At 39.0% G+C, this 24,779-nt stretch overlaps 1 protein-coding gene across 2 annotated transcripts in view; it reads left to right on the forward strand.

The window, feature by feature from the left end:
• The window catches only part of IP6K2 (inositol hexakisphosphate kinase 2), a 34,668-nt gene extending 12,152 nt beyond the window's left edge, over positions 1–22,516 (forward strand). The window contains exons 2-6 of one of the 2 annotated variants that reach the window (XM_061618333.1): positions 13,689–13,984; positions 16,089–16,311; positions 16,991–17,166; positions 19,139–19,314; positions 21,726–22,516. In XM_061618333.1, coding sequence (XP_061474317.1) covers positions 13,783–13,984; positions 16,089–16,311; positions 16,991–17,166; positions 19,139–19,314; positions 21,726–22,223 — 1,275 coding nt within the window. In that variant the 5' untranslated portion in view covers positions 13,689–13,782 and the 3' untranslated portion in view covers positions 22,224–22,516. Of the gene's footprint in view, positions 1–13,556; positions 13,985–16,088; positions 16,312–16,990; positions 17,167–19,138; positions 19,315–21,725 lie in introns of those variants that run through there. The other variant, XM_061618334.1, reaches the window with a different exon arrangement.
• Positions 22,517–24,779: the final 2,263 nt, after the last annotated feature.

The raw sequence follows: 24,779 nt of genomic DNA on the forward strand, positions 1-24,779 counted from the left end.
GGTGTTGGGAGACAGGACTGTACATCTTCAGACTATGTGTGTGGGGGGAAGGGGGATACCAATTTCATGAATCTTTGCGTTAAGAAAAGAAAGCAACACCTCCCTGTCTGCAGGGAGCTTTTTATGGAAAGGGATATTTGGAGATCTGATTTTGCCACACAGATTTTTTCAATTAACAGCATGGGGGGGGTAATGAATTTTTTTGAGCTTATAAAGGGGGTCCTGTACTCATAAACTACCACTTTCAGGCAGTAAGAAGATGGTGCACAGCTTGAGATGACACTGGCACATTTTTGCTCTTTTGCATGGTCTCTGTGCAAACATGCACATGGGATTCTGTACCTGTGAAGAGCATACACTCACACAGCGGGTTACATTCTGGGCCCCCGCCGTAAAGTGAAAACTGCCAAAAAGCGGAACTCATTGAATAGAATGGCGTGCGATGCCTGAAAACTGCCGTAAAAGCGGAACAAGTGCTGTATGAGTGGGGCTTTAGTCTAATTGCGTCTAATTGAGACCACTGCATTAGCGAAGCGCCGTAAAGCGGGGCCCTACTGTAATTCATAACCTTATATAGCTTAAGCTTACATATTTTGGTGCTTGCCTACACCCTCTGAGGCTAAGGTGCATGCCTAAAGGAGTGGATCCCGTGTTTTCCCTCTCAGTTCTCCTTCCATTGCTGCTATAGCAACATCAATAGACACTTTGTAGACCTCTCCCTTTCTCTTTTTCTTCTCTCCCCCCCCCCCGTTCTTTTCCTTCACCCGTCATATTTTAATTTTGCTCCAAGTCTTACTTGCGGCTGAGCACCTTATGGCTCAGAGGGCCTCTTTAGAAGTGCAAAGGGTATAGAGGAGAACTTCCCACTACAGAGGCATGACCGCTTCACTTTTCCTCTTAGGAAAGGAACACAAGGTGGACATCTGTGTTTATTGCCAGAAATGTATCAGACAGGTCCACAAATCCACTTACATGCTTGTACATGGCAGTGTGAGAACAGGTGCTCTTGGTGTCTGACTTGGTCTCCCTTGCTTCTGGTACATTTTATTAGTCCCTGCATTCTTATTTATTTAAAGCATCTATACACTGCTTAATCATTTGCATTTTTAAAGTGGTGTACATAAAAACCAATAACTTTATCATAAAACCAAACACTTAAAATGTCTGCTGAAACAAGAAAGTCTGAGTCATGCACCTGAAGTTGAACAAGGAGGATGCTGCCTAATCTCAGCTGTGTGGGAGTTTTACAGGCTTGAGCCCCTTAACTCATTAACTTGGACTCATGGATCTAAAGGAGCAAGTGGTGAAGAATCTGTCCCATGCTTCGATTCCTGGTATGAGAGAAAGACAAATGCAGGGACCATTTATCTGCTGATGCTTTCTTGGAAAACAGATTTTTCTGGGACCAAAGGAAATGGCAATGGAGACATCCAGGTTGAGGAAGATAAGGGCAAAGACAGTGGCTGTGACATCATAAGTAGAAAAGTGCATCTACCTCCCATTTCCTCTGCATCTCAACCATATGTGCAATAGATCTTTTACATCTTTGCTGGGCGGGGGCATGCAACCTTGGTCTGCTCTTGTTCCCACTGGGAGAAATGGGGGGAAATCTTTTTTTTTTTAAAGGAAGGCTGTAGTCTTAAGCCAACATACCTAGAAATAAATCCCATTGCGCTTAGTAGACCTGTACTGTATCATAAGGATTTCTGAATACCTTTTAAAAAGTTCTGTGTTGGCTAGGAAATTTGTGGGCATCCAGAAGTTGCTGGACTACATCTCCCATCATCCCTGCCCATTGACCATGCTGGCTGAGGCGGATAGGAGTTGGAATCCATCAACATCTGGAGGGTCATAGATTTCCTTCTCTTGTGCTATGTGTAAGCAAGACCTCAAGAAAGTGTCAACAGTGCACTTCCGGGAAGGGTGACTTCGCTTGTGCCTGCTTTTGAGACGGGCTCCCGCCTCAAAAGAAGCTTATTCAGATATAAATCAGTCAGAACATTTTTTTTTTTGACTGATGAAATTTCTCCCGGGCAGGGAGAAACGTAGAGATCAACCTCAAAAGCCTGTTTTTGTTGGGAGGACTGGATTTCATTAATTTATGAGAAAAGGTCCAGCCAACAATGCCGGACGGGCTTCCGAACAAGCTCTATCTAATTAATGTGATACGTTTATCTTTTCTTCAAAGAGAAAACAGACTAACAGGCAAGCACCCTTCTTTCTATTATTTTTTTTACTTGGTTTAAATTGCTGCAGCAAAAAGAGATTTGTCAAATGAATCAGCTTTAAAGAACTTCTGGATGGGCTATAACTCTTCTCTGTTATTCACGAAATTAACAGCTTATCTCTGTTTTTATTGCAAAAAGCTGTCCTGGAAGTGCATTCTAAAGATATAAACAGAAGAGGGATTTCTATTCCGAGGAACATTATATTGTCTGGGACTATTCTCTTTTTGGTCTATTTTATTTTGACGAATCTGCTTCTTCACAACGCCACTAACTGTTTTGATGCTGGGAACTAAATTTGTTTTGTGTTCTTGAACATAGAGAGATAAGGCAGGCTGCTCTGTTTATACTGTGATGTCATCAAGCCTGGAATATTAACCCAATTGTTGCTGAAATAAGAAGTGGTTCTTCTTTATTTTTGTTTTGTTTTGTTTTCGTGGTTTTAAAAATGGCAATCAAGAAAGTGGCTGAGAATCTGGAAGTAATTATGTTTCAGAAAATAATGGATGAGATTGAGATAACGAAACAAACCCTGCGACAGGGCAGTAAGGAGCTGAAAATTGAACTGAGCAAAATGACGCAGGAGCTTAAAGAAATAGGGGATCCTGTGAGAGAGGAGAATGAGATCAGAGATGAGAAAAGAAAAAATAAAGGGAAGATACAAGCCCTGGAGATTGGAACAAATGTGGAATTGGAAAAAGATCTGGAGTTTATGGATATTAGAAATAAAATCTATTGTTTGGAATTTAACGTTATCTCTGAAGAAATTAATGAAGATATTAGAGATAAAGTTATCAATGGCTTGGATAATCTTCTGGACTGGAATGACGTGATGGAGCTTGATATAGAGAAAATCTATGGAATTAACTGCAGCCATGTGACAATGGAAAAACTCTCAAGAGATGAGCCAGTGCATTTTGTAAAAAAGAACACAGATATGACTTTACAACAATATTTCAGCAACTTATTCAGAATTGATGGCAAGAAAATATTTGGGTTAGAGGAAATTCCCATCAGACTCTTATTATATGACTATGGCTATGACAGCAAGATTATTATGGAATACTGATAATGGAAGATTGGACACTGAAATTACTGGACTTAACAGGACTATTGAAGATGGAAGATGGAATTAATATGGATAATGGAATAATGGCTATTGAAATTATTGGACCTAACAGATTTTGATGAGATGGATTAATCGATATGTTTATTTAGACTATGGTTATGACAATAAGATTATTATTATTATTGATGAGATGGATTAATCGACATGTTTATTTGGAGAAAAATTGATAGATATATTTCTTAAAGAATTGAAACCTCTCTTTGACTTTTTGTGGAAAGAATAAAGTAATGTTTATGAGATTTGATGATTAATTAAGATAACTACTGGAGGAAAGTGATTTTATAATATAATTTAAGAGACAGGATTGTTATATATTGTAGACCTACAACTGATTTGATCTGCGACAAATGGGAAGTCAACATTTTATTTTATTTTTTGTTTAATTATTTTTGTTTTGTTTTGTTTTTTGTCTTTGAATGTTTTATGATTTTGTTTTGTATGTTTTATGAAAATTTGAATAAAAATTATTGTAAAAAAAAAAAAGAAAGTGTCAACAGTGGTGAATGGAGGTATACATCATTATTGAGACTTTCCTTTAAATGTAAACCAAATATTTAGTTTGAACTAAACCTCAATATATTGGTTTCACCTCACAGAATCAACTTTATAACCACTTTGGCTGGTTGGCTACTTCAAGAAAAGACAATTGTAATGTTTTGTTTTGCATATATTATAGTGAATGCTATTGGTGTATCCTGTTAATACCCAACAATTTTTGTGAAGATCAAAAAGAGATGTATCCATGAATGTTGACAGTCATATCAGTGAGAGTCATTATTCACCTGTGTATGCCAGAAAGGTGAAACACTATATATCTGTTCTCCACTTCCACAAAATTCATCCAAGATTGACTTTTCAGCATTCAGATTTATTATTTACTTACTACATTTCTACCCCGCCTTTCTTTTCATGATTGAAACCCAAGGCGGCTTACATATGGTTCCCAGGCAGTCTCCCATCCAGGCACTGACCAGACCTGACCCAGGGAGCTGGCCTCATGTGCCTTCAGACCATAGCCTGAGACAGATGAGTGTGGACATTACCAAATTTGGACATTACCTGTAAGATATACATGTAGGTTTATTTTTATTTATTTATTAATTATTTGATTTATGTCCCGCCCTTCCTCCCAGCAGGAGTCCAGGGCGGCAAACAGAAACACTAAAAACACTTTAAAACATCATAAAAAGACCTTAAAATACATTAAAACAAAACATTAAAAACATTTTTTTAAAAAAAAAGCTTTAAAAACATCTTTTTTTAAAAAGGTTAAAAACATATTATTAAAGAAAACATATTTAAAGCAATTCCAACACAGATGCAGACAGGGACAGGTCCCAACTCAAAAGGAAAGGCGCCGAAAAGATAGCAGAGATGGCACCTGCCTAATATTTAAGGGTTCAAAGAATAGATATTAAAGCAGGCATTGCCCTCTGCCTCTAATGTGATCTTGCAGTTTTCTAGACTGATAGGCTGTTCTTTAAAGGTTTCACCTTACATTTACCTAACCATGTTGTTTACATGCCCTTTGCTGACTGTAGGTGTCCTATGAGAGCACAATGGAAAGAAAAGCGTAATCATGATATGAGCATAGATCTCCTGAAGATAATTTCAAAGTTTCAACAAGGAAAATATTTGACTTATTTTGTTAATGTTTTTTAAAAATTAATTTATCCTGCTTTATATAAGAGGGGATCGTTTTATAATTAGAACTATACTGTTATTAGAGCTTATGCACTTTTTTTGTCGAAGATTAGGATCTGACTGACCCCCCTCCATTAATGGCCCAGTAACTATGTATGAGAATTAAAAAGACAGTCAAAATGAGGAAGCCTTTCCTCTTTTTGCCCCTCTCCACATGTACATACCTTTGCCTTCTTCCTACCAGGTGGCAGTGCAAATTCAGACATTCTTAGTCCTTCTTTTGCTGTCTCTGGCTCTGCTGTCTCCTTTTTATTTACTTCACTCCTCCGTGCTTTTTATGGTGCCAGAAGGTATTATGGACTATTCAGTTGTCCGATGTCAATTTTAAGTAGACTAGAATTGGTGTCAAATTACCTAGGCTGCCATCCAGTACATGCCTCCTTGGAAGTAAGCTCCATTGGATTCAGTGGGACTTACTTTCAGGTAAATATGTATTGGATTGCAGCCTTAGTTGGTGAAATAGATGCATTTTTGAGAGAAAAATTAGGTCTATTGTGGATTATATAATTGAGTGCTATAGCACTATAACTTGGGTACTGATCATTTTGTATAAAAGGCTACTGAGGAGTAGCTTTTTTTAAACTTTAGAAATGTTTATTATAAGATGTGCCATTTTAAACTTACTCTCGATTTAAAATGGGTTAAAATGCATATGTGATTCAGAGCTGGAAGTAAGAGTGCACAGTTTCTGTTGTGCCACTGTTCTGTACGTTCTTGAATTTAAGAAAATAATCACAATTGCCTTCTAAATTATAATATTCTGAAGAGGTTTCCGTATTTGTTGGGGTCCCTGTTCAGTAGTAGAGATTCCATGAATCCAGAACAAACGTAGATAATTGAGAGCGTCAGCATAAAAGGACGGGAGATGTGAAGCAAAAGACAAAGAATAAAAAGTGAGGAAAAGGAGGTGCACCAGAGATGCTTGATTGAAAGTATGGGAGGAGCCAGAAAAGAAGAACAAAAATAGAGGAAGAATTTTTTGGAAGAGAGAGGTGAGAAAGAGACTAGATGGAGAGTTATTAAACCATTCCACCATTGCAATTTTTTGGTCTGTTTCTTGGTGCAGCTCAGTTAGAATTTTGCTTGACTCTGTTATGCTCCTGATGGGCCTGGGCAGAAATTGACTTTGGACATGACATTTCCACTTTGTTTTAGGCTGGTGGCACAGGGACATTCCATCTGAAACCACCCTCATTAAGTACTTAATTTCTAAAATGAGATGTGTCACTTCTAGTTATCCCATCAATATAGGAATGCAATCTTAAGTTGCTCAGAAGCATTGCCATGTATATTTTGCAGATTCCTGCTACTGAAAATAAATTATGGGGTTGAGCTCCAGAAGACCTCGCTCTGGTATGCTGCTGGGGCGTTGAGGAAAAACAAAAGTATCAACACTAAAAAGAGTAGGAGAAACAGCTTTATGTATTAAGTTGTATCTAGAACATTTTTTAAAAAGTTGAAATCAGATCTTAATGATGTCAAGGTGATACTTGAAGCCTGGTTTTTATGATCAACCTCGCAGTGTAGGTTTTATTTTTTACTGTGCTTTCAGAGACAGTCAGCTCTATGTTCTGTGACTTCTATGTTGATTAATATTATGCAAAAATAATACTTAAATTTTTGCTGAGCTTCCTCTTTTGAATTTGTTGCAAGCCACCAAGCCGCATTCATTGGTACATCCTTTTGTTTATTTCGGATATCATGTAATATCCATCATTTACCACAGTTAAGACTCGATGCTTAATTTTAAATTTACCTTCATCAAGAAGATTTAAGGATCACATGCTTTTAAACTGTTGAAATAATCTGTTTATAGGAAGAAAGCATACAGTTCTATTTTCTCTGCCCCCTTTGTCCATTGCCCCCATTCACTCATAGTGGTCTTGCTTGGATTTATTTTTGTTTTATCTCACAAGAGAAAACTTGCTTCCACCCCGATGCTGATGCTGATTTCTTAAGGGAGCTCCACTTTTTTAACCTCTTGAAAAATTTCCATTCATACATAGTGCTGTCTAGTATTGGTGTACTGACTGCAGCCTCTTGCAGAGATAGGTTTGAACTAGAATTTCCATCCAATTTTGAAAGCCTATTGTTGTTGCTACTTAGCAGACACTGAGATCTTGAGCTCTGAAATTTTAGAAGAGCTAAACTTTCTGAAACAAAATAGTCATAGATCGTGTACACTCTGTTAGCCTAGTATTGTCTTTGTACTTCTTGTGAAACGAGGAATGGAGACATTGAGATGTTCCCCTGCTGTTGGTATCTGATGAAGATGGGTGGAAATGTGTTCTGAGAATCGGGGCTACTGTGGGGCTATTCACTTCAACTGCCCTGATCCTTTGGACAAAAGGTTAGATAAAAGTATTATAGGTAGATTTCTCCCCTCTCCCAAAGCAAGTTTATGTGTGGAATGCTAATTCTAGCAATTGTGAGGGTAGAGCCAGAGGATTATTCCTGATTAATGTGAAATAAAAGGGAATGGCTTTGGAAATAAACTGCATTCTCAGCTTCTTAAGAAGAAATTCCATATGTAGTGACAAACCAGAATGTACTAGGCTTGTAGGGCAAGAAAATTATTTATTATAGGTGTCATAAGTACCTGGGAATTTTCTGATTCCTAATCTCCAGCTCTCCCATTGTAAGAATTCGGTTGTCCTAAGCAAGAGGGGTTTTTTTTGGGGGGGGGGAGATTGGCAAGTGGGTAATGTGAAGCCTCTGCCAGCAAAGAAAGGGTGGAAGGATACTGTGACGTTGTGAGGGAGTTTTACTCACCTAGCAAGCTAGTTGAAAAGCAAGAGTTTTGCCAATTTTTTTTTAAAAAGTCAATGCAAATTATCTTGTTTTGAAACAGTGACTACTCATGCTTCCATTTATATATCAAGCCCCAATATTTGTTCTAGGTTTTGTAATTCTGGAAAGCTTGAGACTGCGCATAGCCAGTACTTAGAATACTTTTCAAGATAGCTCGAATCCCCACACAGCCATGAAGCTCACTGGGTGACCTTGGGCCAGTCACTGCCTCTCAGCCTCAAAGGGAGGCAATGGTAAATCCCCTTCCAATACCACTTACCATGAAAACCCTATTCATAGGGTCGCCAATAAGTTGGAATCGACTTGAAGGCAGCCCATTTCATTTTTGTAGTTTAGGTAGAAATGAGATAGAAGAAACAGTGAAAAGGAAGTAGAGAGAGTTACCCATTTTAAACAAGTGAGGGCTTTTAGAAATGCTATTATCAACACAAAATCATTTACTGTATTTTAAGTACTTGAACTTGTTCTGAGACATTGTCAGCACCTCAATATTTAAGCAGGATGTTCTGTTGGGGAAGATTTCATAATTAAAATATTTTACATTTTATACTCGGAGGATCTGCTAAATAAGATCTGCTAGATTTAACTTCTGCTAAGATGTTATATAAATGGTCTTATGAGAGAAAAGATAGGAAATCTTGTTTGGGGTGGGACTGGGAAGAATAAGAAAGCTGTTGATACCCTGAGCTAGAGCAGGAATGGGTTATTACAAAGCTATACAAACAGAGCTTTGCCGAGGGAGATTAATAGTTTAGGATTGACTTGGGCTGGACTCAGACAGGCTTTTTTGGGGGGATGTGAAGTATGCTGACACCTGCAAGCCACATGGGGACTATGCTGATCCCTCTTAGCTTAAACACAGACTTTAACTAGCAGGATGGTACACATGGCACAGTCAAAGACTACAAATGTAGTGCAATAAATAAGAATGACGTTGGTACCTTTCCATTGCTAAATCATGAAAGCTTAGTGCAACAGTTAAACACACAAGCTCTGAGCTAGGACGTCTCTGATTCAGATCTCTTCCACCATACACTCACTATGGGGCCGTGGGCAAGACTGACTCTCAGCCTCATGTGGTTATATGGGACAATAATATAATCACAAGTAAAATTCCAGGAAAGGGAGTGAGGCAAAGACTACTTTAGGGACTGTTCCAGCTGCATTTTCCCTTCTCCCCTCCCAGGGGACAATTTACTATCAGCAGCCCTATGGGAAGGATTCCAGGAGAGGGAGGCAAAGACCACCTCAAGGCCTGCTCTAGCTGGACTCCCATCAGCTGCTCTATTGGAAAGATCTTGATGCGTTTTTAATATGTGAATAATAATAATTGGTAAGTCTGATCCCCCAGAGAAGGCCGTTCCACAGGGTAGATGTCGCAACAGAAAAGGCCCAGCTCTACATCCTACCAGATCTTAACAGCACATGAAGAGATGTAGAGTCCGTACTAGATGACCAATGTGTGAGGACCTATGCATGTGAGAAGGTGCTCTATGCAAAACGCAGACCATTTAGGGCTTTAAAGTTAAAAAACAGCACATAGAGTTGCACCTTAAAGCAAAAATACAACCAATGCAGTCACATTGGTACTAGACTAATACAAATACTTTTGTTTATTTTATTTATTTATTTAAAAGCATTTATATATCGCCTAGTGTTTCAAAAACCTGTAAGTGGTGTCCTTTTATTTACCTCAGTCTGTAAGCGACTGCAACATTCTGGGCTAATAGTGAAGCTTTCAAACCCATTCCCAAGTGTAGTTTAATATAAAGAGTTTTCCAATAGTAAAAGCAGGAGATTACCAATGCATGGAGAATGAAAGTAAGATTCTGTTGCATAATATTGGAATATTATGCATGGCCCTGTATGAGAGACAACTTTAATGTTCATGTTTGAAGGTGGGGCCTGTTGAATCATGTCCTGGATAATACCCAAGAGGCTGCAGTTTTGTAAACGCACAAGAGTTCACCATCCCCAAGGGGCTGCTTTGAACATATACGAAAGAAAACAAGTTGTGAAAGGGCTTCAAAAATTAATGAGCTCGCTGGGGATGAGTGAGTGTAGAGAGTAGCATACTTTTTGTGCATCCGGTGAAATTTACTTTGTGACAGTTGCCTGTTTTTGTAAGGATCAGAGGATGTAGAGATGACTGACAAATTCTCTGGTTTTTTCCTTTTATAAAGACACAGCAAAATTGCTTGAACGTATTCTTGGTATGATTTAAATAGGTTTAAAGCCTGATTGTATGCATGTTTGTTTATTCAGTAGTAAGACCCACAAAGGTCAATGTATCTTATTCCAAGTAAGATTGCACCTTTATCTGAGAGTATAGATGGTGTAGAGTAATTTGATGGAACCAGAAAAAACGTAAGGGTGCCATCTTCTGGATAAAACTGTGTTGCAGGAGTGGACTAGATGCAGCAGTATTTTAAGAAGTCAATGTGTTTCACAGACGTAAGCCATTAAGAGTAAACATTAAGTATACTCATTACTTAAATTTCTGGGCACCCTTCCTCCCAAAGGAGCCCAATGTGGCAAACAACAAAACAGCATTCCATTTGGATTACTGTAACACGCTCTACGTGAGGCTGCCTTTGAGGAATGTTCAGAAGCTTCAGCTGGTCCAAAGAGCTGTAGCCAGATTGTTAACTGGGGCTAGTTACAAGGAGTATATGACTCATTTTACAGCAACTCCATTGGTTCCCGGTCTGTTTCTGAGCACAATTCAAAGTGCTGGTTATGACCTATAAAGCCCTATACAGCTCAGGTCCAGGCTATCTGAAGAACCATATCTTTCCCTACAAGCCTGACCAAGCTCTGAGATAGTCAGGGGATGGCCATCTCTTAGTCCCACCACCCTCACATGCTCGTCTGGTGGGAACATGGGAGAGGGCCTTCAGAGGAGGACAACAAAGATGATCAGGGGACTGGAAACAAAGCCCTCTGAGGAGAGACTGAAAGAACTGGGCATGTTTAGCCTGGAGAAGAGAAGACTGAGGGGAGATATGATAGCACTCTTCAAGTACATGAAAGGTTGTCAGACAGAGGAGGGCCTGGATCTCTTCTCGATCGTCCCACAGTGCAGGAGACGGAATAATGGACTCATGTTGCAGGAAGCCAGATTTCGACTGAAGATCAGGAAAAACTTCCTATCTGTTAGAGCCATACAACAATGGAATCAATTACCTAGAGAGGTAGTGGGCTCTCCGACACTGGAGGCGTTCAAGAGGCAGCTGGACAGCCATCTGTCAGGAATGCTTTAACTCTTTAACTCTAACAGTCAGGGCTATCAGTGGCTACTAGCCATGATGGCTGTGCTCTGCCACCCTAGTCAGAAGCAGCATGCTTCTTGAAAACCAGTTGCCGGAAGCCTCAGGAGGGAAGAGTGTTCTTGCACTCGGGTCCTGCTTGTGGGCTTCCCCCAGGCACCTGGTTGGCCACTGTGAGAACAGGATGCTGGACTGGATGGGCCACTGGCCTGATCCAGCAGGCTCTTCTTACGTTCTTTGATTTGGATTCCTGCATTGAGCAGGGGGTTGGACTCAATGGCCTTATAGGCCCCTTCCAACTCTACTATTCTATGATTCTATAGTGGCTGCTCCCAGGCTCTGAAATGCCCTTCCTAGGAAGGTTAGACTAGCTTCTATCCAGCTTTCCTTCCCTCGGCAGGTGAAAACCTTTCTATTATGAGAGACTTTTGGGAACTGATTCCAAGGGCTGTTAATGAGGTGCTGTTTTTAGTGATTTTTTTTACTGATTTTACTGATTTTTATTTTGTGCTTTTTAATTGCTGTGTTTTAAGCGGCTTTAATTCTATAGATATTTGAATTAAATATTCAGTTATAACTTTCTAAATATTTTATTTATATATATTTAATTGTATTGTTTTAATTTTTGTAAGCCACCTTGAGTTCCAGTTTGGAGTGAAAGGCAGGATATATATGAATAAAATAAATATATTTTTTTAAAATTAAAAACAGTCAAATCCGCAGCTGATAATTTCAAGGTTGGCAGTAGCACATACATATATGGTTATTCTATATTCAAAAAATCCTCTGCGCGCGCACACACACACACACACACAGACTTCTACCTATAAATTCATCAATTTTGACAGAAAATCTTTGTTTCTCTGATCTCTTGCCATTTAGTTTTAAGATGAAGGCTGTAATTCTTTGCACACTTTAATATAGGCATCATTGACCTCTCTGGGATTTGCTGCTGTGAACAGCTTTACACTGTGATCCTATACTTGAATATATCTAAAAATAGGTCTTTGACTTATAACTCTCTGTGGTCCCTCAGAATTAGCTGCATGATTGTCCATATAACACTATGGGAGAACCAGTGGGCACATTCTTTTTAGGTACAAATCTTGAAAGCCATGACTCAAACTCCATTATCCAAATCTGTTAATAAGATTTAGGCCATCTCTGCTTTACTTTCTCAAGATGATCACTTGACTTACACATAAACCATTGAGTTATTAAATGTACTATCGGACAATCTTTAAGACCACTGTAATTCTGGATAACGTTGGTCCTCTTAGAAAACCCTCTGTAGATATAGACTAAGGCTGCAATCCAGTACACGCTTACCTGGGACCAAGTCCCATTGAACCCAATGGAGTTTACTTCTGAGTAGACATGTACTGGATTGCAGCCTAAGCGTTTAAGATTTTCCTCCTGTACGATTTTAAATATACTTTTGTTAAGAATGTAACCAGTAATGTTAAACATAATACATATTTCTGTTGAAATATGCATAATAGATTTTGATAAGCTTTAAAAATTAGGGAAATGGTGGTTATTTGTTATTGTGACCATTGCGTGCACAATTGTCTGTACATCAGTTTTTGTCAGTGCTTTTCAGAAGCTGCTTCCACAGAAGCCTAAAGCTGTTCTTTCCACTCTTTTCAAAGAGCAGGTTGAGATTGGGTGCATGATCCAAGAGCTTTTTAAATCTAGTTTGATGTTTTGTTTTTTTAATATTTGTTTTATATTATTGGTTTTATGTTTTTTACATGGAAGTTTATATTTTAATATAGTGTTATTTACTGCCTTGAGAATCTCGGGTTGAAGTGTGGAATACAAACTCAGTAAATAATAAAAAAAGAGAGGAAAATGCTGTACATGTACTGTATCTTCTTCATCTTCTGGTATCATCCTTTAAAAACTCAAGAAGCTAAATTGACAACTACCTCTGGGGCGTTCGAAGAGGTGTTTAGGGGTTTTTTTCAAGGGCTACTTTAGATTGTGGCCAGTGCTTTTAATTTAAATGAATGATAATAGTGTGTACAAAAGAAAGAAAGAAAGAAAAAGAAAGAAAGAATCTAATGGAAACTCTGGTTTACAGTGTCACTTACGTGTTCTATATGGCAGGCTTTAAAAAGGCTAGATTGGTATCGTAATATGATATAAATGAGTGAAAATGCTTTATTTACCTACAGTTTTGCCCCGTGGACCATCATGTTGATAATAAATGCTGCAAGGGTTGGCAGATTTGAACAGCTAAGAGAAACAGTGTGTTTCTCCCTGTTCCACTTTCTGCATTGACATTCTCCCTGTTCCTTCATAATAGGCACGCCCAGTAGCTCTGAGCTAATCCCAATTGGCTATGACTGTGATGGGCGTGGTTTGCAGACTTTTCTGTGACCTCACTCCTGTTTGTCTCAGTGCTTGGAGCTTGCTGGCTCTTTTCAGTTTCGGCTTCAGAGCTGAGAGTTTCACTCCTGTTTCTCTTGTTGGTGATAAAGAATCTGTCAGTCATCCTTTTTCAGACAGTTTCTAAACAAAAGGGATTTTCTTCTGTTTTCATAGACTTTCTAACTGGAATAAACATATTCTGGAGGACAAATCTCAGTGTGAGCTGCCTTCACAACTGCCACATTGGTGTGTCTAATGTGCTACAAGGATGAGCCCGGCGTTCGGAGCTATGGAAGTGGAGCACTATTCCAAAGGTGTCCTGCTAGAGCCTTTTGTTCATCAAGTTGGGGGTCACTCCTGTGTCCTCCGGTTTAATGACAAGACCATCTGCAAACCCCTTATCCAGAGAGAGCACCAGTTCTATGAGACCCTTCCTGCAGAAATGCGTAAATTCACTCCTCAGTATGAAGGTATGTTACCAACCTTAGAAGGGGGCTGGGCTTTTAATTCTTTTTGTAAATCCAAATGTGATCTTTTGTCTCTAAAGTCTCTTGTGCTGAAGAGATTTTAGGGGGTTTCTTTTCATGTATTTTGAAGTTGTCCGATGCTGTGGAGATGCAGGGTGGAGATGCTTGCCAATGGGTCTTTGGGCTGACTAACAGCATTAGAGTAGAACAACTCTGCTGATGATAGCCTATAGAGCGCTCTTAGGCACAGGGAGGTAAGTATATTGATAACAGCTTGTAAATGTTTTCAGTAATAATGTGCTGCTGCTTTCTGATTTGTGTGTGTGTGTGCACTTTTTAAAAACTGTTTTGTTTTTTTTAAAAAAAAAACCTGGATAAGATTTGCTTGTTTTGCAGAAGTTTATTGTGGATCTTTGGATTCTTTTCTACCTCTTACAATTTGGTCAGCACAGCAGGGAAAGCTAAAAGTTACTGTTTAAACTTATTCAGCTTGTTTTTGCCCTTAAGGAGCTGGAAAAAATTGTGGTCATTAGGTAGGCAAAAGATGAAATACTGTTGAAGAGGCTGTCTCAGATGGTATGTGGCAGTAGATATTCCAGTTCTTAGCATTTCGTTAGTTGACCAAAACGTTTAGCTTTAACAAGATCATCCTGGAATATAATTAAAGATATCCGAATTTTAAATTTTTATATTGTATTATATTTCTACACTGAATAAAGCAATCATTTTTTCCCAAACTGAAAGATTAAGGGAAGATATGTCCTAGTTGTATTGCTGTATGGTGTGCACGCTTACTGAAACATTTGAAAACTTCTCATTACAAGCTTTTGGAATTAACAGATAAAATGTACTTTATTAAATGTTTGACAGAATGTATTAATTGTACTAGCATATGTGGTTTTTCTCTTTGAAGATGTGTGGGAGGGTTTCAATGGTAAGGGGGGGGCTCATTTGGTCCGTCTTTGTTGTTTTTTCCAGGATAAAGCCAAAGGCCATTTTCTAGGTGGCTTCCCCCCCTTTCCTGTAGCTCTTTCCTGTGTGGGCAACAGGACTGTCAGTCAGAGCTTTCGCACTCCCCACCCTTGCTACTGTAGGTCCCAGAGCCGCCTTCCCTGCTCAGAAGTGCCAGTCTCTCGCCAAGAACTCTAGTGATGAGCAGCAAGAATGTACAGATTGATTGATTTCAGGATAAAGAGAGAGGACTGAGGAAAAAAAAGGCCCATTCAGCCAGTTGTTACAACTTCTGCCGTAACATTCCTATGGCACAGGGGGGTGCATCCCTGTCCGAACTTTCCTCTAAGACTCTCAAAATATAACACAGTGCTCTAGAGACTCTGAGATGAGGAGGCAAAAATGCTTTCAAAGTTCACCATGTTTTGATGTATCTCAGTCAAATTTGTTTTGTATTTCATTTTGTTATTTCTTTTGCAAGACTGCTACATAACTGAAATCAATAAAATATATTCCCCCAAGGGGAAAAAATAAGAATTGTAAAATGAAACGTGGTGATTCTAAGTGGAAGCCTTTGAATTAGTTGTCTGTTGTAATGTGTAATGTTTCTTGTTTTGCTCTGCTCTTGCAAGCCTTTCCTTTTCCCTGGAATCTATTAACCCTCCTGAAACCCGCCTTGTGTTTGCATAAATGCTTTTAGCTTTGCTGTTAAGCAAAACTTAAAGCTTTTGGTGTTTCTGTGCAGGGCACATACCACTGCAAGATGTAAATATACAATGTTTTACATCTCTTCTAGGACAGATAAGTCAGATTTTAAAGTAACAATAATAATAAAAATTTTCAATAATTGAAAACGTCTCCTGTTATTATTTGATTCCTATGTGATTCTGCTCACAAGAGAAGAATCTCCTGTATCATTAATGTATTGTCTTCATGATAAATTGTCTTCTCTGTGAGGTGTCACTTTGTCTAGATGTTTTGAATTTGTTAGGTTGACAGATGAGTTTTGGCCTGTGGCAAGATAAAAAACTAAGGACTGGGGTAAGAGAAAAACCAAAGTTGCTATATTCTTAGTGCAAAATTATGTTGTGTTGTAAGCTGCATTTGCTTCTCATTCCTTTGATGCTGAGCTGGATTTCCCATTTCTCCTCCCAAGGTGTGGTATCTGTAAGCTTTGAAGAAGATGAAGACGGAAACCTGTGTCTCATAGCATATCCGTTAAATGGAGATCATGATGACTTGGAAAGCCTTGATCATTCTGACTGTGAACCCAAAAATAAATTGCTACGATGGACTAATAAAAAGACTGTATTGCTAGAAAATGAAAAGTTAACTAAGGAGTGGGTTCGACAGCACAGAAAAGAAGAAAAAATGAAAAGGTAACTAAAAAAAATAGTAAACAAAGCAAAGATTAAGATTATGATTCCACTATGTATACTCAAGTCTTATGGATTACAAGATGACATGCAGCGCAGTCCTAAGCATTTTTACTTGGAAATAATTAGTTAATTGGGGTTTTCTTATAGGACTGCAGCCTTCGTTTGGAATAACTGGAGAGGACTGTATTGTGTACGTTTTGATATGTAGAAAAAGCATTCTTCCCTTTTCAAACTGGAAAAAGTTGCTCAGGAATTCTAGTTTTTCTGCCTTCTACAATCTATTTCATGTTCCTGTTTTCAGAAGTAGTTTGGCGTTTTCAGCAACAGAAGGGATATCCAAAACATTGTGCCTTTAGCCTGTTGCTACAAAAACAACCAAAAATATTGTGGTGCCTCAAAGATAGACACATGTATTGTGGCATAAGTACTAGAGTCCACACTCATCAGATGCCAGTACTCTTTTAAAAACATGGATGACAGTGACAGACAGCTTCACTGAGAGACCATGGGACAGATTGCTCGGATATATTAAAAAAGTGGATATCACTTGTCAGTTGCAAAAATCATCATGAAAAAGGCTAGCTGTAAGCAATGCGTGGGTGAAGACTAGTAGAGCACAAATCATACTTTCAAATTGTTCATTTGGCTGCTACTATAATGTTTGCTTTTTATTTTTCAGTCATAAATTAGAGGAAGAATTTGAATTGCTGAAGAAATCTGAAGTGCTATATTATAGTGTTGAGAAAAAAGGAAATGTCAGTTCGCAGTTTAAACATCATAATCCTTGGAGTATGAAATGCCACCAGCAGCAGTTAAAGCGAATGAAGGAAAATGCAAAACATCGGAATCAATATAGTATCCTTTGTGCAAATATGTCTTGTGCAGCATTATCGTAGGAATTGGACAGTTAACATCATATGTGACATAGCACCCACACTCTGGAAGACTTTTAGTCCAAATTTGGGTTTCTCAGCAATGGCTGATGAAAGTGACTATAAAGGACTATTTTCTGCTATTGGCTGTCACAAATTTCTTAGGCTGGTGCTGCGTAAATCTGCAAACCAATTGCCTTCATGGTAGTCCGCAGTTGATGTGTAATCTCTGTAGTTGATGGAGGCTATTAACTGTAGTGCTGGTGTCTGCATTAGATAAGGAACCATCTTGGTCATGTGGCAGTCCAAGATAATAGACTACCTCTAAACCAATACATTCTGTTATGGGGTGGTCTGTGCTGACTGATACAACTGCAGACATATCTTTAAACCAAGTATATACCTTAGTGCATCAAATGGCTCCTCATGCCTTAATTAGAGGATATACCTGGTGAAGGAAAGTTTTTCTTTATGTTGGAACTACCAGCATTATATTCTTTGAATAACATCAGATGATTTAATCTCTACTTCTCATGCTCACAAGTTCAAGTGTATCTTTTGTTTTTACTAGTACAAGGCGTTACCTAGCTTACTTGTTCAATAGTTGTGTGGAGAAAAATAATGATTTCTTAAGTGACAAAGCCATAGGTTTACAGTCTCTTTTTCTCTATTTTGTATTTCCAGTAAAATACTTGATAGATTCAATTCATGCTTAACACATGTTATATGTGTATATTAAGGGGACACTTCCTAAATTTAAACACTACCTCCTCTCCTAAATCGTATAGATAAAATGATCTACAGGGTGTGTGTTGTAGATGCCTTGACATTCTGTGATTGCCGAGGAGGCAAATAGCTAGGGAGTCTATGTGTCTAAATGTGATGGTTCTCTAATGAGGCACAAATACTATGTTTTGCTGTATTTTGTCTGCAAGTAGCCTATTTACTGTATGCTTCCATAAATGAATCTTATGCATGAGAGCTGCTAATGGATTTTTCAGATGGGCATTAAGCCTTTAGAATGCTGAAAAATGTTAAGTGAAGATACACAAATTCTCTGCACGAACAAGCCTTGTAGTGAAATAATTTGAGTGGTCTAAAATAGTGCTAAATTTATCAATATCGGATTGAGATTAATCCATAATATTTTTTGATTGGTCGAACAGTTTTCAAGGTTATACCAGGGGTATGTGAAAGATCAGGAGACTGCCGAAGCCAAATGGATTGATTCACAGGTTCTATCTTAAACCTCCATCTCAAAGAACAGTGTTTTATTTTGCTCTGTGGAAAACAAGGTATTTTATTATATAGACCTGCCTGAATGTTAAAATCAGCAGGAGAGGCCTTGCCCGTGGGACCACTACCCTTTGAGGTTTGAGGACCTTCTCTGTGGTAGCTCACCAATGATGGAACTCCCTCCCTTTGGAGGAGGGACCATCATTGTATCTGGCACCATCATTGGACTCTTCATTGTTCATCTGGGAGGAGATGAATAATTTTAGATTGGGTTGTGCTCCCTCTTTTGTTCTATAGTAATCTCTATGTTCTAGTTATGGTATATGGCATTTAATATGTTTTATTGAATGTATGTACCCTGTATGTAAACAAACATATAAATAAATGAAATGCTGTTGGTGGCCAACAAAGTTTAAAATGCCAGCCCTTAATAGTTAAATTACGTTGTACAAATTCTAATCATACAGGCAACTTTGGGAATTTTAATTATTGGTTAGAGCAGCCTTTCCCAACCAGTGTGCCTCCAGATGTTGTTGGACTACAACTCCCATCAGCCTCAGCCAGCATTGCCAATGGTCAGGAAAGATGGGAATTGTGGTCCAACAACATCTGGAGGCACACTGGTTGGGAAAGGCTGGGTTAGAGCATTCCCTTATTTTGTCTTCAAATATAAGAGGAATTTCAGTCACAGTTCATATGAGCTTTCCTTAACTAAATAGAATTTATCTTACTGGAAAACCTAACCTCACGGTATGAGGTGCCTTGTGTGTTAGATCTCAAGATGGGAACCCGGCAGCATGGAGATGATGCAACTGAAGAAAAGAAGGCTAATCAGATCCGGAAATGTCAGCAGAGTACATCAGCGGTTATAGGAGTCCGGGTGTGTGGTATGCAGGTGAGTCTCAAAAAGAGCAGAGGCAGAATGAGATGTTGGGAATGAATGGTTTCTGCTTACAGTCTATGAGTGAAACCCATTCCTACTTGCATTTTCTTGCAGTAGGAAAATTCTGGCTTTCTCCTAAGGCAAGCATTGCACTGTTTTGAATTAAAAGAAACATGAGCTACTGATTACAATTGTCTTGGAATGGTAAAATTAAGTGTGGTGGGGATGTATGTTTTAAATTAAAACATTTCAGACAGTTTCAAAATGCAATCCTCATTTTCTGTAATACAAAACCATTCAGTGGTGTTATTAATTTTAGACAATTTTGTAACTTTCCCACTTCATACTTTTCTAGCTGAGATATTTTACATTTTATTGACCATCTTGCTGAAGAAAGCTCCAGAACGTGGCAGTATCACTGTAATCAGGTGGATGGGTCACTTCAGAGCAAATGCTCTTCCTTATCAAGAGCGGAAAAAGTGAGCCGCTGTGCCTTTCTCTCACCATGCATGGATTTTGCTATTTAATTATTAGGCTGTCCTTAATTTGATTAAGAAATCTAATGTGGGAGATAATTATAGGGACTTTGTTTCCATGTGCATGGAGTGAAGCATGCAATCAAATATCCTGTTTAGCAGTGCATATTGTTCTATCCTCCCATGTTTAAAATCTTTTGCAGATTCTTTCCTGGAGTCTTTCAAGGCTAAGCTGAATGCAGATCTCCTGTGTATCATTAAAGATACCTGGTAGGCTGCATCTTTGCTGATTTGGATTTTTAAAGTAATATTTTGTGGCTCCAGTGACAATAGAAGACTGGCACTTTTGTAAAGGGAGATGCCAGCTCATTTTAGTTAAAGTGAGAAGGTGATTATTTTAGCTGGGAAGGAGAATTTCACATATATTTTGATTGCTCTTGAGGGTGGAATAATCTTACTATCATTACCGTTCTCATCCCCCACATAAGACAGTTCCATGAAACCTAAGTCTTTGTAGTGTGGGCACTTCATAAAAGCAGCCAAAAGAAGATACCTTTCACAAAGAACATGATTCTCATTCTAAGGCAACACATTATTATTATTTGATTTCTGTCTCAGGAAAGATCCCTAAGGTGCCTACATTTAAAAGTGAATGTTAGATTACACTGGGGCGGCTGCTTCCCTCACTGAATCATTGGGGCTGTTCACATTGACTTTGATCCCATCACATTTCTCAAAAGAGGACTGTCAGCTGGGGAAGTTGCCTAGCTGTGTGTACTTTACTCCTTCCACTGCAGATATTTTCACTGTTCAAAGGCAGAGTAGGAGGAGCTGTGCTTCAGTGGAGCTGATGGGTGTTGGCAGTTAGATGTTCTACTGTCTAGCTGTTGTTCACTTATTCCCTGTAAGTGAGGGATGCAAACACATGGGATAATAGAGACATTCAAATAGACAGGGCTCCTTGTATCCCATCTGCCTGTTCACATTCTTTCTTGCACGTTTTGTTTGAATGAAACAACTTCTGTGTTGTATCACTTTTCCACTGTCCTGTACTACTAAATGACATCATCCATCCCACCTAGCTTTTCCTTTGTGACTTTTAGTAGGAAACATGTCTGTCCTTTCCCTTTAATAGCACAACCTCCTTTGCAGATATTCCTTGGATGGTATAAACCTGCCATTCACAGCACATCTCAAGCAGCAGGATATTCCTCCAGGTGTTTCTCAGTTCATCATTTGTTCTTGTAGAGATCATGGTTTTAGTCAGCATTCTTGCTTGCAGTTAGAGAGATGTGGAGGATACTTTCATTTTTCTCCATTTGGGGCAAGCTGGTGCAGTCATTTCAGTTTTATCTATGTGGACTGGTTCATTAATCTTCACTGTCCTTTTAGCACATATTACATGATTTGTAATGGGATGGTAGAATATGTTTTCATTATTTCATTTGGTTGCTTCAAGCTGCGATGTAGAAACACACAATTGTCTTTTTATTTAAAGTACCATTTTCTCTCCATGAGTATGCCACTAGACATGGAAAGCAGCCACTCTGCGTGCCAGTATTTTTCAAAACAGAGTTAACAAGCATAGGCATGATATTGTTTGCAGGCTGAGTGTTGAGTGCCATTATGCATGTTATAACTTGACTTTGGAAATGGTGGCCAAAGAAGTTTCTAATCCTGCTTAAGTTCTTCAGTCTCATTTTGTAAATGGAAAAACAATAATAATAGATCTGAAGAATTTGCTTTGCAATTAATATATATGTATGTATGTGTATTGAGGAATTGGCAGTTGCTAGAATATCACATCTCTCCATTCCTTCAGCTGTATCAGAACAGTTTTGCAAATATTTCCTTCTCTTCTGAACCAGTTAATTACTAAGAGTTTTGATTCAGTTACTGTTGCATTCACTGCTAACAAGTCCTTTTCTTGCCTTGTATTTTACACAGGTTTATCAGCCAGAGTCTGGCCAGTTAATGTTTATGAATAAATACCATGGAAGGAAGCTTTCAGTCCAAGGATTTAAAGAAGCACTTTACCAGTTCTTTCATAATGGCAAATACCTGCGAAGAGAACTCTTTGAACCTGTTCTAAAGAAACTGACTGAATTAAAATCGGTCTTGGAGAAACAGGAGTCTTACCGCTTTTACTCCAGTTCTTTGCTCATCATTTATGATGGAAAGGAATTACAAGACATAGCCGTGGACTCTGATCCAGAAGACCTTGAAGGTCTTTCAGAGGAGTCATCAGATGAATCGGCAGGCGCATATGCCTATAAACCCACTGCTAGCTCAGTTGATGTTCGAATGATAGACTTTGCCCATACAACATGCAGGTATTATGGAGAAGATAGTGTGGTACATGAGGGCCAAGACACGGGTTACGTTTTTGGACTTCAAAACTTAATAGTTATTATTAAAGAAATAAGGGATGAAAGCGGTGAATAAATGTTTAGAATGCAAAGCAGTAGAAAGCACTATAGTGACTCTTTGTATTCCAGAAATATTGACCACTTTCTGGTGGTAGCAACTTGTACAGATTCTGTTGGGATGGCCCCATCAGAGTCAGAGCTGTTCAGAAGAGGGCATTGCCTTTTAGCGGTGCTAGAGGTAGCACTGACACATCTGGGTATCTTTATTATTTATTTTAACTTTCGTGAACATTCCATATTTGATTATTCAAATACCTCTGTTATTCCTGTGTGTACATATACCAATAAAATTCTTTTTGTTCATTGTAAGTGATAATGTTGTCTTTCCAAGGACCTTGGATCTTTCCAGTCATTTTATTAAAAGGAGCTGGCCGTTATCACTTGGTTAAGGTACACAGACTTTCCCTTCACATCGTCTTCATACAAGAAAATTTTATTTTTAGGAACCTATCCTAGTGTATTCCGGGTGTTATACTTGGCCACAAACAGTAGAAGCAGAACAAGTTGAAACTGCCTCAGAGCAGGATTTCCTTGGAGGAGAGTGGTGTTGGACGAACACATCAGGAAGCAACTGTAGCCCATGTTGCTGGAGTCTTTGCAGCTTCTGGTTGGGGGCCTTTTGGGCAGAATCCATTAATCTGCCCTGCAAACATTGGAGCCTTCTGAGGAGCTTGAATAAACTAATTCAAAGCCCCTGATAGGTCCCAGCAATCAGCAGGTGTGTGGGATGTCACACCCTGCCCTGCTTTAAGATACCAAACACTGGAATGCCCCCTTCTTGCAGGCAGGCATTGGCAGCTTCGACTGTTGGCAGCTTCTACTTAGCCTCATTTCTTGGTCTCTGTTGCGGAGCAGGACATTTGTTGTTTTTTCTCTATTGAGTTCCTGGTTTTTCTTTTCACTAGGAGCCAGGCTGAGGGTTGACACTTAAAAGTAAGTCTTTTAACTCTCCATATTGGAACTGTATAGTTCAGCTGTGAGTGGGCCTGCTGAGAATTTGCAAAACTTGTCCCAAGTGGGATCTCTTGCTGTGTCAGTTTTGGGGATAAGTTTGGCCTCAATGTTGTTGTTTTTTAGCGTGTTTTCAGAGTACATTTAAGTCTCATACAATTTTCCAAGGCCAGAAATATTTTTTCATTTTAAAGAGCTAAATTCTAAAGAAAGGTAAATTCTATTTGTGTCCAATACTGTCTGTGCATGAGCAGAGTGGCCTTTGACTCACTCAGTGCAACAATGCCCCCTTCTCCCTCTTGCATGGCCTCAAAACTTGCTCCAGGGGGTTGCGGGACCCTCTAGAACAGATTTTGGGAGGGTGTAGGAGGAGGAGGGGAAGGTGAAGACCGGATGTATGAGTGGAAGTCCATTCACAGAAGATTGGAATCCTCCTTATGCATTATGTGTCTAGTCTAATAGAGCATTGGCTTGGCCTTTTACTGTGTAATATGTAGGAGCCTAGAACATACTTCTTTTCACAATCAATGAAATCAGGAAATATCAAAGAGAACTTGCAAGTGAAAATGTGGACCATGTGATGTGTGTTAATGAGCAGAAGAAGACCTCTAATCAACAAGGTGCTCCCACCCACAATGGCTATGTCCTGGTAATCAATGTTAGAAAACTCTGCTATTTGATAAACTGATGCTGATAATGAGATTGCACCTTCACATAGGTGCCTTGCTCTGAGGCATTGCCTTTTCCAAAGTTTTCCTTAGTTATCTTCTTTGATGCTTGCTTGGCTTTATTAACACTCTCCTTGATGCTTAGTGCTTTCACAATAAAAGATTTGGCCGTTTTCACATTAAAACATTGCATCTGTTGACAGATTTTCCTATGAACAGTTTACAGTCAACTCCTGATGTACCAGTTTTCCACATACACTAATGTTTTTATAATACTGGATGGAAGCATTCAAACCTGCAACTCCGTGTCTCATTTTTTCAGCCTGGGGTGGATTTGCTGATTTGCACAAATTGGCCCATAGGCTGTGGCAAGGATTTTCCTATGGCACATATTAAGTTCAACACTTTCCATTTTTGCCCCTCCTACAAAGCAAGCATCAGACCAAAAATCACATGAAGTGGAGATAGGAAAAGCATTCCACAGGCACAGACCAGATTTGTCCATATATGTCAACTGTCTCAGTTTTTCTGTGTGCCATTTGTCTTTATTGCTGGATTAGCCAGTTGATGTGAGCCAGATTTGGACTGTTGGAATGAGTCGAGTCCCAGACCGAGAACCATCCTTTCTGCCAGTAGTACTGCTGCCCCTAATCAAAACATTTCTGTTGGAACTGAGACAACTGGACGACTACCCAGCATTAAATGTTGAAGTATTAGGTGGACATCTTTAAAAAGTCAAGGATGAATTCCACATGAATATCTTGACTCATTATGGGTTTCCTCCCTACCCTGTAATTCCTAGCCCCATTATCTTGCAAACCAGCAATTGCTAGCACAGTGCTCTCCACCACATGGTTCCACTCTAGTGTACCTGCACAGAGTTGTTTACTCTTGCACAATTGCTCCTGCACATTCTCACACGTGCACAGCTTCATTGGGCCTGAGCTAGCCCT

This window comes from Rhineura floridana, chromosome 3 (assembly GCF_030035675.1).
Source record: "Rhineura floridana isolate rRhiFlo1 chromosome 3, rRhiFlo1.hap2, whole genome shotgun sequence".
Taxonomy (NCBI): domain Eukaryota; kingdom Metazoa; phylum Chordata; class Lepidosauria; order Squamata; family Rhineuridae; genus Rhineura; species Rhineura floridana.